Genomic DNA, 19,738 nt, shown 5'->3' on the forward strand with positions numbered 1-19,738 from the left:
GCTGGGCTGGCGGGGGGGAGGCGTGCTCCTGGGTCTCCACGCGGGACGATGCGCTGGGCGCGCGCTCGGGAGCTGGGGCTGGGGGAGGGAGGCCAAAGTCCCGGGAGCTGGCGCCAGGGGGCGGTTCCCTCGCTGGCAGCAGCCGCGCCCACTGGGCTCATCAGGGCGCGGGGGCGGGCGCGGGCCGCTGTGATTCGATGTGCAGTTGGTTTCCCCCCTGGCGCATGCGCCACCAGACCGGCAGGGATAAGTACCGCCCCGGACGTGATGGCGTTGCAGTGAGGGGCGGGCGGGAGGTTTGAACGTGGCGGCGGCGGCGGCGGCTTCCACGCGAGGATGGCGCGGGGGCCTAGGCAGCGCGTCCGGGTGAGAGAATTGTGGGGGTGAGGGGCTGTGGAGGGGAGGCGCGGGCCGGACCCAGTGGGGGAGGGGGAGGGATGCAGGTGGAAGCCGGAGACGGGTCCTGCCGGGGAATCGCTGGGGGAAGGGCGCGGGCACGAGCCGGGCCCTCCTGAGGGGGTAGTGGGGGCGGGAGCCTGGCCCTGGCCCTGGCCCTGGCCGGGCATGAGAAGCAGCTGGGCTCGCTTTAGGGCTAGGTCATTCTCCGTTGTTTTCCCCTTTCAGCTGGGAGCCCCTAGATCCTTGGTCAGCATCCGTCAGGTTTCCAACCTTGGGCCTGCTGGGGCCTCTGTCCAGAGACTGTTGCTCTTGTCCTCCGACGCAGAGGATGACAGACAAGGCAACACCTGGTTGGGGACAAGGAACCCCCCACACGGGACTGCACAAAGTAGGTGAATTTGCAGGATTAATGTTTCCCATACCCTGCCAAGTTGTGAGGGAAGTGAGGCAAGAGATTAGATGTTGGGGTGGGAGGGACCAGTGTGTTGGAGAGGAAACTCATGTAAGTGACAGCTGGAACATGGGGGAGGGCAGCCTGAAAGGTGGGAGAAGATCTGGGGTTGATTGTGAGTCCAACCCATTAATGCTGTAGTGTTCATATTTTGTTGTGTGGATTTATCATGCAAACACCAGTTCTGTACGCAATAAATGATTCAGTTAGAGAGTTGGACTGAGGGAAGAGTTTAAAAGCTGTACATGATAACTGTATCTCAGGTAGTGATGTAAATTCTGTCTGAAGGAGAAAATCTGAAGGCGTGTTTAAAACACATGCATATACACAGTAAAACTTTTTAGACCTTTTTGTAAAGAAGCAAAATAAAACATACGTATATTTTATTTGTAGTTTTCCATAGCAGTGTACACATTTGCTAAGTATCAGGGTAGCCATGTTAGTCTGTATCCACAAAAACAACAAGGAGTCCGGTGGCACCTTAAAGACTAACAGATTTATTTGGGCATAAGCTTTCGTGGGTAAAAAACCTCACTTCATCTGAAGAAATGCAGTTTTTTTTACCCGCAAAAGCTTATACCCAAATAAACCTGTTAGTCTTCAAGGTGCCACATTTTCTAAGGGTTTGGGGGGAGGTCTGTCTAGGTGCTTTTAGTTAAACCTATATAAAAATAGAATACCTTTTAAAGTTCATGTTTCCAAACAAAAAATCTACATGACTATTAACATTCAATTTTCCAATGACAAACTTAACAGTAAACAATTGTATTATACACACCAAAAAAGATCAATGTGTCTTAATTGTATAACTGACATCCTATGCCATACAATAAGCACACATCATGCAAGTACAGAAGAACCTCCAAGTTAAGAACATCTCAGGAATGGAGGTTATTTGTAACCATGAATCAAGTGTTATGGTTGTTCTTTCAGAAGTTTACAACTAAACATTGACTTGATACTACTTTGAAACTTTGCTATGCAGGAAAGTGCTGCTTTCCCTTAATTTTTTTTAGTAGTTTACATTTAACACTATACTATATTTTTGGGGGGGTGGGGGGGAGCAGTGGTGGTGTCTCCTCTGTTGACTCATTGCATACTTACAGTTCCAAATGAGGTGTGTAGTTGACTGATCAGTTTGTAACTCTGGTGTTTGTAACACTGAGGGCTTGGCTACACTCACACTTTACAGCCCTGCAACTTTCGCGCTCAGGGGTGTGAAAAAACACCCCCCTGAGCGCTGCAAGATGCAGCGCTGTAAAGCGTCAGTGTAATCAGGGCTCCCAGCACGGCTCCCAGCGCTGCACGCTACACCCGTAAAGGATGTGGTTTACGTGCAGCGCTGGGAGAACTTTCTCCCAGTGCTGCCGCTCTGACTACACTCACACTTCAAAGCGCTTTGAAATTCCAAGTGTAGCCATACCCTGAGGTTCTACTGTATGGCATTTTATTTTAAATAGTGTAGTGAGAGAAGTACTGTAGAAAAATGACTTTTATATCAGGGCAACCTCTGCACATTTCCATTCCAACTATGTACATCAAAACACAAAACACCTTGCTGCACTTGCAGCACCTAAATAACAATGTCACAAACCTAAAAGAGACACTACAAAAAATTATTTCCTCTTAAATTCCGTCTATCAAACACAACACTAACATCTACTAAAAAGCTGTGCCTTCTAATGCAACACCATGCTAATTCAATATTCTGAACAATTAGAAAACATCAGTTTCTGTCTACTTCATGTAGTCAGTTAAAAGTTGCACTTACTAAGTGGAGGTGGAGGGAAGAAGTATGTTTGGGGTGGGTGAAGTAATGTAGAGAGGCAAAATCACGGTTAAGCGAAATGAGATCTTCTCATACTCTGATAGGACAGTATAAAAATCTGAAATTAATAGAATGGCTATAGGTTGCAGAGGATGGCTGAGGACTTAACTAAAGATTTACTGGCACTATTATGACTGTATGGTGCAATATTCAGTTGAGCGTCTTTAACGGTTTTTAATTGTTTTTGTTTTATTCAAACAGAGCCACCAAAAAGTGTAATGTACTTTTGCAGACATAATAATGACAGGAGTCTACTTTGGAAGAGTTTGCAGTCAAAGTTCCTAGTATTGCTACATGAATAGTCCGAACAAATTTAATGTGACTACTCACCTATGTAGCATACTGATGTTATGTAACTGTCTGCAGGATTAGGGCCTAAGTAAGTGACACAGAGATAAAGGGAAGAGAACACACATAATGGGGAACATCTGCATATTTCCACTCATGGAATTTAAGTCATCTGCCAAAGACTGCAGCTTCAAGGAAATTCAGAGCTGTCTGATTCTGTCATACAGTAATCCTTTAGTGTATCTAGTTCTAGTTATTTCTATTTTTTCCCCCATTATACACTTATGGTAATCTTACCCTTTTTTGGTGTGTACCAGCCAATTAGACACACCACCATCACCACACACACACACATACAGATTTTGAACAGTGTGCTTGCTGCCTTAGGATAAGGTGGGGTTTGTTTTTTTTTCCTCAGGTTGCTCATTCCACCGTCTCTGCAGTCTGGAGAAGTGTACCCCCCAGACAGATATGATGATTACTGGGCTTACACACTGTAAACCCTTAGGGAATATCAGCTTAGACTCCAGGCCTTTCTCCTATTGGGAATCTCTTTGGGTGAAATCAGCTGAACTGCCTGGGGTACCAGGCAGGGGTTTATGCAGACCCTTAAACAGTCTTCCTTAGCTACAAAAGCTTCTTCTAGGCTCTATAAACTGACTGTGGCACTGCCAGCACTGTGCTTAAAAATCCTATATTACAAATGGGGAAAAGATGCAGTAGATAGCAAGCAATATAAATTAGAATTTATGAAGTGTAGTAACTTGATAAGAGAACCCAAAGAAATTGGGAGGAAAATCCATGGCTGACTGTGTTAAAGAGTTTAAATATATCAGGAGGGAAAGGAATCCTAACAGTGTTCTAGATGGAGATGGTAAAATTGTTCATGATGTAGCAAAGGCAGAAGTGTTCAGCAACTACAGAGTGAAAGGGAATGGTGTATTAAGGCTATTTTTAGCTGAAAATTGACACATTTTATTGGTAATTGACTAATGAGAATCAACCTTTCCTTAGGAAAATAACTAAAAAGTACAAATGCGAAACAAGATTAAAATTGATTTAAATAATGTTTCTTGCTTCCTGATTTAAATTGCTTTGATTTAAATCAATCCATCCTGTTGGAAGTGGCTACTGAGTGGAAGATTAGTGACTGATTATATAGTATATCCTCTCTAAACTGAGAATTCCTTGTTCTGTGTCTGTACAGTGCCTAGCATGATGGGGTCCTGCCTAATGACTAGGTCTCATAGGCGCTACAGTTAAACAAATAATTAACTCCTGACTTTAACCTTGTTGAGGCTTCCCTCCTTGTGCAGTCCTATCTGGAAAGATGATCTCTTCTGTTTTCGGTTTCAGTTATAAAGACCAAAAAGAAAGTGACTGCAGAATCCTGGCACACAAGGGATGACAGGTGAGAGAACTTTTTAAGAGATTAAAGGGCTGGTCTCTCATCCGTTCAAAAGTTGTATTGTCTTTACTATGTGATGATAAATTTGTCTGCAGATAAGTTGTCTTGCTTTTATACAGATTTTTATCTTGTTCTTATTTTTTCTTTAAGATCTTGTTTTTCTGTTTGGAAGAGCATCTGTGTCCCTTTTCCTAAATCTAAGAATTTGTGTTTTGGTTTTTTGTTTGGCTTTGAATTCCAAACCCACTGTTTGTGAGAGACTGGGGCACAGATGAGACCTAGCAGGCTCAATTTCAGTCCAAATACTCTGATTTAAGGTGTTGGTTTTGACCAGTAAAAGGTGGCCTATTTGAGAGAGAGCCACTCTACATGTCATAGAATCATATGACTGTAATGGACCTCAAGAGATCATCTAGTCCAGTCCCCTGCACTCATGGCAGAGCTAAGTATTATCTAGACCATCCCTGACAGATGTTTGTTTAGTCTGCTCTTAAAAATCTTCAATGATGGAGATTCCACAACCTCCCTAGGCAATTTATTCCAGTGCTTAACCACCCTGACAGGAAGATTTTCCTAATGTCCAACCTAAACCGCCCTTGCTGCAATTTAAGCCCATTGCTGCTTGTCCTATTCTCAGAGGTTAAGAACAACAATTTTTCTCCCTCCTCCTTGTAACAGCCTGTTATGTACTTGAAAACTGTTATGTCCCCTCTCAGTCATCTCTTTTCCAGACTAAACAAACCCAATGTTATCAATCTTCCCTCATAGGTCATGTTTTCTAGACCTTTAATCATTTTTATTGCTCTTCCCTGGACATTCTCCAGTTTGTCCACATCTTTCCTAAAATGTGGCACCCAGAACTGGACACTATTCCAGTTGAGCCCTAATCAGCGTGGAGTAGAGCGGAAGAATTACTTCTTGTGTTTTACTTACAACACTCCTGCTAATACATCCCAGAATGATGTTTGGGGTTTTTTTGTTTGTTTGTTTTTTGCAACAGTGTTACACTGTTGACTCATATTTAGTATTTAGGTTATAGTCCACTATGACACACCCCGATCACTTTCCGGATTACTCCTTCCTAGGCAGTCATTTCCCATTTTGTATGTAATACTGCCATAGTTATGATCAGCAGAGGCATTCAAGCAGGACCTCCCTTGCTTAGAGAATGCTCTACTCCAGGGGTCGGCAACCTAAGGCATGCGAGCCAATTTTTAATGACACGCTGCTGCCTGCTGGGGTCCCGGCCCCACTCAGCCCCCCCGCCCACTGCTCTCTCCTGCGAGGGCAGGAGGCAGAAGCTTGGTCTTGCTGGCAGCCAAGCTTCCCCCTCCCCTACTTCTTCCCTCAGCATGCTGCTTTCCTGCCCCTCCTCCTCTCCTTTTCTGCGCCGATCAGCTGATCGCCCTTGCAAGGGGGAGAAGGAGCGGAGCTGCAGCATGCATCCAGGAGGAGGCAGAGAAGAGGTGGGGATGGGCCCCTGGGGAAAGGGGTGGAATCAGGGCATATCCCCTCCAGCCCTCCGCCCTGACTCCTGCATCCTCTCACATGCCAGCCCCATCACACTTCATGCCCTGACTTCTGCACCCTCCCACATCCCCATCCCCACCCCCACCCTGGGCACCAAATGGGAGCTCCTGCACCACCCCCATTCCCACCTGCACCCTCGGTCTGGGCTCCCAGCTGTTGGCCCCGCTCAGCCTGCTGCTGGTCTGGGGTCCCAGCTGCCGGCCCCTTGCAGCCAGGGTCCCACAGGCCCCAGCCCGCTGCCGAACTAGGTGAACAGAATCCCAGGCCAGCAGTGGGCTGCGTGGGCCGGCAGTGTAAGATCAGCATTTTAATTTAATTTTAAATTAAGCTTCTTAAACATTTTGAAATCCTTGTTTACTTTACATACAACAATAGTTTAGTTGTATAATATAGACTTAGAGAGAGAAACCTTTTAAAAACATTAAAATGTATTACCGGCACGCGAAACCTTAAGCTAAAGTGAAGACTCGGCATACCACTTCTGAAAGGTTGCCGACCCCTGCGCTACTCTTTTTCACAAAAAGAAGTACTTGGCTTTTGAACTTATTCTCCCCATCCATAGCCTGAGTATGTTAACAGTCAGGATGTATTATCAGGCTTTTCTGTTTACTCAAGATTTTGCCAGAAGCTGATGTTATTGTGGAAGGTGAGTTTTGCTTGGGGATGCCACTGGGTTAACTGCTGGTTCTAGTTGAGGTTTTATTTATTTATTTTAAATTTGTCTCAGAGGACCCTGGACTATTGTGCTGCCTGGTTACGGGATGTCTCATCTTACAGTTTAGGAGAAGATGGTATAGAGACCACTCTTCCCCAAAGAGATCCTGGTTCTTTCTTATGACTTCTTGTGTGCAGCAGCTTGAATTTTTAGCTTAGCTTATTTTGGTAGGTGTCTGAGATTGACATTCAGTTTTCCCTTAAACCATATTGAAATCTTCTTTGAAACATTTTCTCTTTCCATAGCTTCAGAAATAAGCAGTTTGAGTTCTTATCCACTTGAAATGTAAATAACTGATTAGAGCTGATTGAAATTGGGGAAAAAAAAATTTGCAGAATATCTGTCAAATTTAAACAGAAATTTTCTGACAAGTTGTGATCTTGATCTGTGTAGTGTTGTCTGCCCATCTGTTGTTCTTTGAGGAGTGTCCTTATGGGTGCGCCACTGAAGGTGTCAGCACCCCTGTCCCTCTAATCAGAGATTCTAGATAGCGGTGTACGTTCGACCCACACGTACACCCACCCTTCCTCGAGGCTAACCAGGTCTGCACTGGTGAATCGCCTTCAGTTCTTCTTCGAATGCTGTCCCTGTGAGTGCTCCACTCTAGGTGATGGTGCATCTGGCGCGGTTGATCGGAGATCTTCGGTAGCTGTGCCTGGTTGGGGGACATGCACTCGGCTGCTGTCTCATAGTGTCGTTAGGGTCTGCCTAAGTGTGCGTGTCTCGCACCCCCCATAGTTCCTTCTCAGCCGTCCTTAGCTGAAGACGGGACTCAGGGCAGTGCTGATTCTCTTCCCTGGTTTCTGAAGGAAACAATTACAAAGAACCTAGAAATAGTAACATCCCAGTTGTTTCCCTTGCTTTAGAAGAGTTACTTAGGGTATGGCCACACTTGGTAATGTGCAGCCCTGGGAGTTACAGCTGTGTTTGTACAGCTGTGTAGGGACAGCACTGCAGTGTGGCCACATTTGCAGCATTTGCAGCGCTGCTGGGAGTGGTGCATTGTGGGCAGCTATCCCACAGAGCACCTCGTCCCATTTTGGCGTTGTGGGAAGGGGACAGAAGGGTGCGGGTCATTCCGCTTCCTGTCCCAACGCCCCGTGGTGCATCGCTACACATCCCAGCAGTTTGGTGCCATTGTGAGTCTGCAGCGCGATTTCTGTTAGAAATGGAGCCCGAGCTGCTGAGGACTTTGCTGATGAATGTCGCCAGCACATCACGTTTGGCAGTTGAGCTATTCCTTCAGCTCCAAAGTGACAGTGGGGCGTCCAAGCATGATGAATCGATGCGCGCCTGATGTGGGTGACACTAATTGTTGTGGCCAGTTAACGGACGCTGCCTCAGCACTGTAGGAGAGCCGCCCTTTGGGCTCGGAAACAAGCACTGTAAGTGTGGATCAATCAATCCTGCAGATCTGGATGATGAGCGCAGGCTGCAGAACGTTCGATGAGAAAGCCACTTCTTGGACTGTGTGCTGAGCTCGCGCCCAACCATCGCGCACAAAAGGACATGAGATTTAGAGTGGCCTGTGTCAGTGGAGAAGCGGGTGGCTATTGAGCACAGTGTGGGAGATTGCAACTCCAGACAGCTACCAGACTAAGGTCGCGAACCAGTATGGAGTGGGAAAGTCAACCGTTGGAAAGTGTTGATGGAAGTTTGCAAGGCCATATATCGCATCCTGCTAAGAAGAACCGTGACTCTGGGAACATAGCGACATTCTAGATGGCTTTGCACAAAGGGTTTCCCTAACTGTGGAGTGTGATGATATGGACGCATATTCCTATTCTGGCACCACCCCACCTGGCATCCAGAGTACATTATGCGGAGAGGGTAATTCACATCTATGGTTCTCCAGTGCTTGTGTATCCACATGGCGTCTTCATGAAACATTTAACACAGGATGGCCGTGGAACCGCATGCATGCACGCATCTTTCGGGAACAGTGGCACTGTTCAGGAAGACTGCAGAACCGGACTTTTTTCCCAGACGCGCAAGATCACAGTAGGACGTCGACAATGACCCATTTTGAATCCTTGCGAGACCACCATTTACTGTTAAATGTCTTGGCTCCATGAACCCGTATACAGGAAGCTTGACAGGGCAAGAACGGTTTTCAAACTACAGGCTAGACAGGATAGCAGCACAACAATGACATGGCAAAGTTGCTTCTTGGCCGTTAATGAAGGCCGCTGGAGTGTCTTCAATGGAAGCTAGACTTGGGGAAAGCAGACATCCCCGCAGGTATATCGTGTCGCATGTACTCCATAATATATTGTGAAGCCAAGGGTGACACATCTCAGTGACAGAACATGGACCTCCGAGCGTTCAACACCTGGAGGCTGATTTGCACCAGCCAAGGAGAGCAGGCTAATAGTAGAGGCCCAGCGCAGGCTTAAAGGAATTAGGGAGCCATAAGGGAGCAATTTATGAGGACTGGAAAAGCCCAAAACAACAAAAAAACAAAGAAAGAATTTGTGCCTGCAACAGGAGTAAAGCTGCCCAGTGGAATTACAATAATTTGCAGTGAGCCTGTTTTTCCTGGGGTACAGTACTATTCACTATCTAGCCAAATAACTACAAAACGAGATTCTAAAAGCCAAGAAATCCTTTCATTAAAATACAGTACATAAAGGGCAGGGTTAGGGTGCTGCACTGAATTTACAAGTCAGAGGTTTGAATATGTCCTGCCTGGAGTCGCCTGCTGCAATGCCGCTGCACTCAGGTTACCTGCCTGCAATGGTGATGGGTTGGAGAAATGACAATAGGTAAGGGTAACGTAGTTCTCAGAAGACTGGTAGAGTGACTACAGGGTTCGGGGCAGTGTTAGTAAACCAGGGAATGCTAGGGAAAGGGGCTTTTGAGCAAACAGTGGGCATAAGAAGAGAGAGCTTTGGATGGGCAGGGATACCAAACCATGGTTAGCACTGCGGTCATGTTGCTGCTGGCTCCAGTTGACTGCACTACAGTCCTAATGGCGCGCGAGGCAGGGATTATCAGCTGCTTGTGCTTCTCTTGGTAACCATTCCTTTCTCCTGCTCTTTGTGTTCCCCCACTGAATGATTTCTCTCTCAGTCTGCACGACCTCTTCTTCTCTTGGATACTGATTCGTAACTGATTTCCACAAATCCTTTCCTTTGCTTTTCATTTGGTTCTCCTCAAGTTCTGTGTTTATCTTTAAGTCTGTAGATGAGCCGGAGGATTCAAGGACACTTAAAAAACAATTAGAATATTATCATTACAGAGCATGCATTGTTTATAATCACAGTTGAAGGAGTCATAGGACCTACTTCTGTAATCATCATTTATACCATAGCACAGAACTGAGGCCCGCAGCAAGGCCATGGTAGTAATGGGAAAATGCAGTGGATTAGAATCCAGTTTCCTGACCGCGACATCACCTAGGGAAGGGGAGTTGCTTGCGTCAAGGGACTCACTGGGGTTTCTGTGCTGGGGAAGCGAGGGCAGCTGGGGGGGAAGTGGCAAAACTCGAAAACATTATCCCTAATTTTCACAGGATTGTCTCAAACTACCAGCATACCACGATAATATCGCTTGCGCCCGGGTCACCTTGGAAGGAAGAGCGGAGGTCTCTTCATACGCAATGGATTCGCGCCCTGGGTCCATATAAGCAGCTTGCCTGGTGTGCAAATTGGTCCCCCCCCTCACAGCACAAAATGCGCACACCCCGCGGCACGCTTTAGCCTGACTGGGACAAGAGACCACAAGGTGGCTTTCCCTCATAAAACTTGCGGGAAGCGACAAATAATGCACGCTCATGGCTGAAATCGTTCTTTGAAGAAGATTACAGAGCTGATACACGACAACGTGATACGAACCAACATCAATGGCTATCCACATACTAGGCATGCATCAGGCAGCCATAAGCCCCTCCTCTCTCCAAAACATTCACCTCTTAAATAAGAAGCTCGACTACTGGAAAACACACTCCTCTGCTTGCTTCACCAACCAGTTCAAGCTGCTGCGACGGCTAGCTTCTCCTTGCTTGAGAAGAGCTCCTGGGCTGCATGACCTCCTGGGAACATCCGGAAATACAGGTGTCTCCCACCCCCTCAGCTGCCTCACTCTCGGGCTTCCTACTACACCCTCCCCCTCCTCTCCGCTACTGAACCATCCGATCGTGACAGTCCTCGAAATTGGCAAAAGTGGAGGTCACACCCAAAGTATCCAGCACCCAGCCTCGTATGTCCCAAACAGCCAGGTCTATGGGCATCAACAACACTGAGCGGTGGTTTCCCTGTTTGCAATAGGCACTTGGCACTCACTTACTTTACCATGATACGTGCAACAAAGCGTACCGTGATTGTACCCTTTGCAGCATAGGCTTGATATCTGGCCATATTGTATCAATAAGGTTATGGCGAAGAACCGAGACGCAGCTGTAGACTGCACAGCTTCCACTTGCCAAACACTGATGAGGTCCGTTGGCAGTCGCAATGCTCATGCTGGGCTCGTTTGGAGGTGTGGAGGCAATATGGTCAGTATTGATTTGACTAGTATTGATTGCAAAGTCCATTACCCTGGCCTGAGCAAACAGGAAGGGGATTTTTTAAAATTCCCGGCAATTATAAAGGAGGGTCATGCATCCCAGGGCACAGTGGAGCCTGATCGCAAACGGATGAGCCAAGCTAGAGACTGCAACAGTATGCTGGAGATACTCCTACATACCTTGGAGGCCAATAACAGCGCTTTTGGTGTCCACACCTGATGAGCAGCGCTGCATCACCAGCGCTGGAATTGCTACACCCCAAGCAGACCAGGTGTACAGCCAGCGCTGCAGCCAGGGAGTTGCAGCCCTGGCTGTGCTTTCTGACTGTGTACACAGAGTGAGTTGCAGCGCTGTAACCCTATCACCAGTGCTGCAACTCTCCAGTGTAGCCAAGCCCTTAATTTAAATGAAGAAAAAAGTTTGTTTGTTTGTTTTTTTTAACTTTGTCTCCTGCAAGAGACTCTCCCCTGGCATTCCTAGTGCAATAGTGCCAGGGGCTTCAGGATTCAAGAAATGTGCTTCCTGTCAGGACTTTATGCCAAGGTCCAATGGACACTCACATTGTGTGAAGTGCTTTGGCGAGACACACGTCCTGCCAAGTGTGTCCACTGCACGAGCCTCAAAACTAGGGCTCATTGTGACAGGGACCTGTGGCTGAAAATGCTTCTCATGCAGAAATCCCTGCCGCCGCCGCTGCTGGAAACAGGCAATGGCAAACCCTGTCTCTCACGCTCCCCGGCCAGGTCCGAACCAATTGGGAACATGGCTTCACCCTCTCACGCGAAGAGGCAAGAAGCTCTGCAGCCACCTATGGAGAAGAGCAGTAAACCTTCTCCCTCAGGTTCCCCTACCAGGTCAGAACCTACCGGGAGCCCAGCTTCACCCTCTCACGTGAGGCAAGAAGCCCTAATGTCAGAGACACTCAAAAGGGTAAAAGAACTCCCACGGGGTCTTTACCCTTGATGCTGTCAGCACCGAGAGCAGGCAACTTTGACCTCCCCTGCATTTCAGAAGCAACTCACATGGGGTTCAAAAGCAGGGACCTGACTTCCCACAGTGGGAAGCTCTCCTCGGCACCAGTCCCCCCTGTCACTGACAATGGACCCGGTGCTGACAACGCGTTCCACCCCCACTCTCGGCTCCTGCAAAAATGAAACTAAAATAACGCCGGGCTGCTGCTCACACTTCACACTCTGCAGCACACCAGCCTAGGGAGCAGCAACAATTCCTGCATCAGCAGGATATCTCTGTGGCCCCAGAGCCTGACTCTCTGCTCCTAGACACGGAGCACTCACTACTTGAACAGTAGCTCTCACCACCTGACCTGCATACTTTCACTGATAGTCAGAACAGCACACAGCAGCAGGTAGAGTTCTCCCTGCCTGAGTCTTCCCCTCCACTGGAGCCATACATACCCCAAGACATGGGGCATCATAAGAATCAGCCTCAGTTTTCCTACTTTCTGCCCCAGTGGCCGGGACCCAACTTTTCCTACCTGGCCTTAGTGGTACCCATGGTCGGCTCCTGCCACCTGCTCTTCCTTGTGCCCTTTCTACCAGATCACATTCTCGTCCTACGCCTATATCCCCAGCTCTATCAACACCTAGAGCTCCTGAACCCCCTCCTGAAGAGGTTGGGTCTGAGCCCTTCCTGGGTTTACTGGCTCCTGCCTATCTATAAACAAAGCTTTCCTAGAACCAGCTGATACTCTCTGGCAGACCCCTGCCTTCATTCCGCCAACATACAAGAAAGCTGAACATAAATACATGTGCCCATGAGGGATGCTGATTTCTTATTTTCCCACCCACAACCCAATTCTATTGTGGGTGCAGCAATGCAGAGAATAAAGCAACCACACTACCGGCCCATTCTGCAGGACAAGGGCCTCAAATGCCTTGACCTCCTGGACCGCAAGGTTTATACCTCTTCTACTCTGCAATTTAGAATTGCCAATTATTCCGCCCTCCTTTCAAGCTATGACCATGACAACTACAACAAGCTCTTTTGATTTGTCTCTCATGTACCGGAGGACAGGAGAGTGGACTTCAAGTTAGTCCTCGTTGAAGGTTAGTTGCTGTCTGGGAAGGCACAACAAGTGTCCATGGATATGGCTGGTCCAGCAGCCCGCACCACTGCCACTGCAGTGGTGATGAGCCGGTCTTCCTGGCTCTTGGCATCCAGTATCCCTAAAGAATTGCAGTCCAAAGTGGAGGATCTCCCCTTTGACACACATACTTTTTTTTTTTTTTTTCTCCTTTTAAGTCCTTCACACTATGAAAGACTCTAGACCCACTTTGCGCACATTGGGCATATACCTATTCATCCCCAGGAGACCACGGTATCAACCTTATCAGAGGCCCAGTGCACAATATCACCGACCCCAGTCCAGACCCTATGACACTGGGAGAAACCGCAACAGACCTCCTAGGCGCAGGCAAAACCAGGCACAACCAACTACTTCCCGCCATTGGGTAACAATTTTGAAGTGCTAGTCAGGGGTCTGCGCGACCACCTCTTGCCTTCACTGCCTATTTGCCCATTTGGCTACTGCCTCCAGGCTTTCTCACCATGTCTGGCAACAGATCATGCAGGATCGCTGAGTCCTGGAAATACCTCAGTCAGGTTACTCCATCTCTTTCCTATCTTCCCCGTCTCTCTTCAGGGACCCCTCTCACGAGCACCTTCTCTGTGTGGAGGTGGGTCATCTTCTCCACCTAGGTGCAGTTGCACATGTACCAATGCAATATCGGAGAAATGGGTTCTACTCCCACTACTTTCTAACCCAAAAGAAAGGCAGGGGGTGGAGACCTATATTGGACCTATGCTGACTGAACAAGTTTGTATGTGTACAAAAATTCGAGATGGTCACATTGGGCACAATAATACCTGTGCTGGAACAAGGCCAACACGTCTATTTCCATATATCCATTCATCCAAAACACAGTTGCTGCATGTGATTCCTCAGTATTATGCACCTCATACACACAATCTCTGTTCGCCCCAGAATATAGGCACAGACCTGCCTTCAGCTTCTTGGTCACATGGCAGCCACCACCTTCATGGCCAAATACACTATGCCGCACATGAGATGCCTTCAGGATCAGCTCAGCTCCAACTACAAACCCTACAGAAACAGTTTCTGCATAACTCTGACTCCACCACCGAACATATTGGCCTCCTTGCATTGGTGGACAAAACCAGAGAACCTATGCATGGGTGTTCCCTTCCATCCACGCTCTCCAATACTCACACTGACCACGGACGCTTCCCAGATAGATTGCAGGGCGCACTTAGGTGACAACAAGGCACAGGGCCGCCGGTCCCTATCGGAGATGCATCTGCACATCAATCTCCTAGAACTCAGAGCTGTCAGGCAGGGAGGAGCACAATCGCACTCCTATGTACAGCAGCCATTAAACTATGGAATTGGTACATACAACATCACATAAGTCACCGCTTCCTACCTGCTCGCGTGTCACAACACTACCGCCGACATACTCAGCAGACACATCTCTGAGGAGCACAAATGAGCATTACATCCCATGATACTCCAACAGCTCTCCTCCCACTGGGGCACTCTGTTGATAGACCTCTTTGTCACTCCTCAAAACTGCAAGTGTAATCTATTTTGCTCCAGAGCAGGACTCGGACACGCATCTCTAGGGGATGCGTTCCTCATTCCTTAGAACAACTCCCTCATGTATGCTTTCCCACCTATTCCACTGATACACCGGGTTCTACACAACATCACAGAGGACATGGCCCGGGTCATATTTATTGCCCCAGCTTGGCCCAAGCAGACATGGTATCCTTACCTGCTGCGCATGTCCATCCATCCTCCCAGGACTCACCCCAACAGACCAGATCTCCTCTCCCAGAACTGTGGTCAGCTTCTTCATCTGCAGCTCTGGAAACTCCATTTTTTGGTGTGGTTCCTTCATGTTTCAATTCCACGAATTAACCTGCTCGGAACAGGTTCAATACGTCCTCCTGCACAGTAGAAGGGACTCCGCTTTTAAGACTTACCTGCAAAAGTGGAAACGCCTCTCCATCTTGCACTGATGCCTAATACCCCAGACTGCAACCCTCCCTGACATCTTAGACTACCTTTTCAAAGTAAAACAGAAAGGGCTTTCACTCAGTTCTATCAGAGTACACTTCGCGGCCATTACCACCTTCCATGACACTCTGGACGGCTATTCACTTTTTGCCCACCCCACCATGAAATGCTTCCTCACAGGCCTGCAAAATCTGTACACTGAGATTCATTCATGAGTAGCCTCCTGGAGTCTCAACCTAGTTCTCCCAGCTCTTATGAAACCCCCTTTCAAGTCCCTGGCTACCTCATCCCTGCTCCACATGTCATAGATTCATAGACTCTAGGACTGGAAGGGACCTCAAGAGGTCATCGAGTCCAGTCCCCTGCCTCAATGTAAGGAACAATACTGTCAAGACCATCCCTTGATAGACATTCTACATCTTATATACTCTTAAATATCTCCTAGAGGAAGAATCTCCAGATCCTTTTTAGGCAATGTTATCTCCATCCAGTTGTTCCTACCCGAATTTTAGGAACTTTTTCCCTATGTCCAACCTAATATTCCCTCTTGCTTGCAGTTTAAAAGCCTCATGCTTCTTGCTCTGTCATTAAGGCTAAGGTGAACAAGTTTCTCCCTCCTCCTGATGACACCCTTTTAGATACCTGAAAACTGCTATCATGTCCCCTCTCAGTCTCTCTTTTCCAAACTAAATAACCCAATTCTTCTCAGCTCTCCCTTCATAGGTCATTTCTCAAGACCTTTAATCATTCTGTTGCTCTTCACTGGACCCTCTCCAATTTCTCCACACTTTCTTGAGAATGTGGTGCCCAGAACTGGACACAATACTCCAGTTGAGGCCTAACCAGGGCATAGAGTGGAAGAATGAACTTCTCGTGTTTGTTTACAACACACTGTCTAATGCATCCAGAATCACGTTTGCTTTTTTTTGCAACAGTATCACACTGTTGACTCATATTTAGCTTGTGTCCACTATGCTTAATCTCTCTTCTGCCATACTCTTCCTAGACAGTCTCTTTCCCATTCTGTGTGTGGTAAACTGATTGCCTCCTAAGTGGAGCACTTTGCATTTGTCTTATGAACTTCAATCCGGTTTACCTCAACCATTTCTCCAATTTGTCCAAATGATCATTTTGAATTTGAACCCTGTCCTCCAAAGCAGTTGCAATCCTCCCAGTTGGTATCGTCCGCAAACTTATAAGCATACTTCCTATATGCCAACATCTATTCGTTGATAGAAGATATTGACAGAGCCGTCCCAAAACACGACCCCTGCGGAACCCCACTGTTTATACCTTTCCAGCAGGATTGCACCATTAATAATGCCTCTGAGTATTGTTATCCAGCCAGTTATGCACCCACCCTATAGTAGCCCTCATCTAAATTGTATTTGCCCTATTTATCGATAAGGATATGCGATGACCGAAGACCACACCTGACCCTATCAATCGCCTTCTAAAGTCTAGGTATAAATCCACCTGCTATCCTCCACTTTATCAGCACAGCGCCGAGTATGCTCTATCCACAAAACTATGAGAGCTATCAGATTGGTTGGTTGACACGATTGTTGTTCTTTACAAATCTATGCTGGCTATCCCTATCACCTTACCACCTTCCAAGTGTTTGCAGATGATTTCTTTAATACTTGCTCCATTACTTCCCTGGCACGAGAATTAAACTAACTGGTCTGTAGTTTCCTGGGTTTGTTTTATTTCCCTTTTTATAGATGGGCACTAATTTTGCCCTTTTCAAGTCTTCTGGAATCTCTCCTGTCACCCAGCTATGACTTTCCAAAGATAAATAGCTAGAGGCTCAGATACCTCCTCTATTAACTCCTTGAGTATTCTAGGATGCATTTCAATCAGGCCCTGTGACTGCAGGACTGAGCTAACTAACTTTTCTAGATGTATTTGATTTATAAAGGTTTCTTGCTTCTTTTTATTTTTTCTAAACACCCCCTCCCATAAGCATTCACTATGTTAGACATTCCTCAGACTTCTCAGTGAAGACCGAACAAGAAGTCATTAAGCATTCTGCTATTGCCCAAGTTCCGTTACAGTTTTCTCCCTCCTCATCTGAGCATGGGCCTCTATTCTCTCCCACTCTCCTCTCGCCGTCTTGCTCTTGCTTCTAACTGTATTGATAATAAGTGCTTTGGCTCGTTCTTTACTTATCCCATGACGCTAAGTTTGAGCTCATTTTGTGCCTTTCCCTTTCTAATCTTTGCCCCTCATTCCCGGTGTGTTTGCCTATATCATCCTTTGTAATTTGACCTAGTTTCCATTTTTTATATGACTCCTTTTATTTTGTAGGTCATGCAAGATCTCGTGGTTAAGCACAGTTGTGGTCTTGCCACATTTTCTATCTTTCCTACCCATCGGAAATAGCTTGCTTTTGGGCCCTTAATAGTGTCCCTTTGAAAAACTGCCAACTCTCCTCAGTTGTTTTTCCCCATGTGCATGAAAGTGGCTTTCTTGTTGCCATAAGTCAACAAGGAGGGTTGTGAATATAAGCTCCCTGATAGCCTACCTCCTTACACCATCTTCTTAGAAGACAGGTTACTATACGAACCTGTCCCACATCCTCCCCAAGGTGGTGTGCTACCTTCCACCTTCACCAGTCAATAACACTAACCTGTATTCCATCCAGCAAGTCCTACATGACTCACACAAGAAGCTGCGTTACTATACCTCGATATCCGATGGGGTTTCTGTTGCATTTATCTTGACAGAACTAACACCATTTCGGGAATCCCATAGGCTATTTGTTTCATACACCGAGAGATCAAAGGTTGACACAATACTTCCTAAGCAAAGACTTCTCGCAAGTGATCTCAGCTCTCGGCCGTCATCAGAATCCTGCTACATCAGACGACATGATATGATTCAAAACTCACCAAGACGGGTGTCAGAGATGAACGCATTTAAAAAAACCCACGAAGCAGAATGCTCATACACTATATCCTCCCTCCTAATCCACAATGTACCTGTTACATGAACAGATATGCAAGGTGGCCTAAAACCAAAATGGAACTCCCGTCACCCAGTGCAGCCCACCCCCCCCCCAAGCCCCAATTTATCTTAGCCCAAACACCAACACCATCACAAATCCACCAGCAAAAAATGGTCTATCTTAATGCCTACAGAATCAAGACCTTTACAATGATGACCCGCACCCTCACACGGCATACTCTGTGACAAGAAGGACTCAAGTGACTTATTGCTTGATTTTAGTCCACCACGAGGCAGTCACCAAGGGGCGGAACTACCTCGACACTCCAACCGGCCAGACTAACTGAAAATGCTGCTAGATAAGTTAGAAATTGGGGAGAGCGGACCGGAGTGAGAGGGAAAAAACCTCTAAAAATTGCACCGAGTTTATGTACATAATTATTTTTTATATTACGTCTTCTCCAATTTTATTTTTAGCAGATTGCATTTATGTATTTACTTTTTTCTGTTTCTCATACTTTGTTAAGGATTAATAAGCTCAGGCACAAAGCTTCCAGGGGTTTTTGCAAATTATATTGTGAAGAGGGGCACTTGAGTCACGAAAGGTAGATAGTTTTTTAACATCCGCTGCATCTCATCATACCCCAACAGCCACACCCCAACCCCGCACCGCTACCCCATCACCCCAACCCCCCCCTCCCAACCCACCTACACCCTACCCATCCCCCCCCCGACCCCACCACCCCAAAAGAACAGACAGGGTGGCATAAAACACATTGATGGATGGTCTTTAGGTATTCTGGCCAGCTAAGCTCAGATGGGAACGAGACCAAAGGAACATCATGCCTAATCCATTATTTGGAGGGATCAGTTGAGGGCTCAATGTAAGGGTTCAGGTCGTTCTCCATAGGGATTCTCCTTACCCTATTCTAACCTTTTCAACTGTTAGCAGCTGAACCAACTAATCCACCAGATGAAATATTTTTTTCAGCTCCTCCATTACTTGTTTCCTAAATACCAGCTTCCTGACAACAGGGAGACAACACTGCAATATGCTGACCATTATACAGAGGTAAAAGAGAGTTATTCTTCTGTAAGTTCACATAGAAAACCATAATTTCTGATGTATACACATTCTCGAAGAATGACAAACAGGTATTCTTAATGTAACTATGTTTAATACTCCCATAACAAACTTCCTTCTTTATGTTCTATTTGCCAAGGAAATATCAAAGCAAAAAGAGGATCTGTATGTATCAGACGCATAATAACCCGATCTCTCAGTAGATGCATGTAACCACACAGGTTATCCTCCTTGCACAAACCTGCTGCTTTCCATCAGGGAGCCACACGCCGCCCACGAGATCTATTTCCATACAAAGAAGACTCAGTATCAATGAAATAGCGTCTAAAATCAAATGAGCAGCCAATAACATTTATGAATGATTCAAAATTATCATTCATCACACACAATCTTGAAAAAAGCATGTGACCTGAGGGCATCATCTGCCGCATTGACTTGCAGAGCATAAAGCAAGTCATACTGGAGAACGTACTGTGTGGTCTCGCAGTTGAAGCCGGATGCATCTTTGGGCTCGCAAAT

The 19,738-nt window shown here is 46.7% G+C and overlaps 1 protein-coding gene across 1 annotated transcript in view; it reads left to right on the top strand.

Annotated features, from left to right (window-relative positions):
• Positions 1-547: 547 nt before the first annotated feature.
• The window catches only part of GCNA (germ cell nuclear acidic peptidase), a 67,799-nt gene continuing 48,608 nt past the window's right edge, over positions 548-19,738 (top strand). The window contains exons 1-2 of the mRNA XM_032793905.2: positions 548-787; positions 4,323-4,377. Coding sequence (XP_032649796.1) covers positions 565-787; positions 4,323-4,377 — 278 coding nt within the window. The 5' untranslated portion in view covers positions 548-564. The remainder of the gene's footprint in view (positions 788-4,322; positions 4,378-19,738) is intronic.

This window comes from Chelonoidis abingdonii, chromosome 8, assembly GCF_003597395.2.
Source record: "Chelonoidis abingdonii isolate Lonesome George chromosome 8, CheloAbing_2.0, whole genome shotgun sequence".
NCBI classification, from domain to species: domain Eukaryota; kingdom Metazoa; phylum Chordata; order Testudines; family Testudinidae; genus Chelonoidis; species Chelonoidis abingdonii.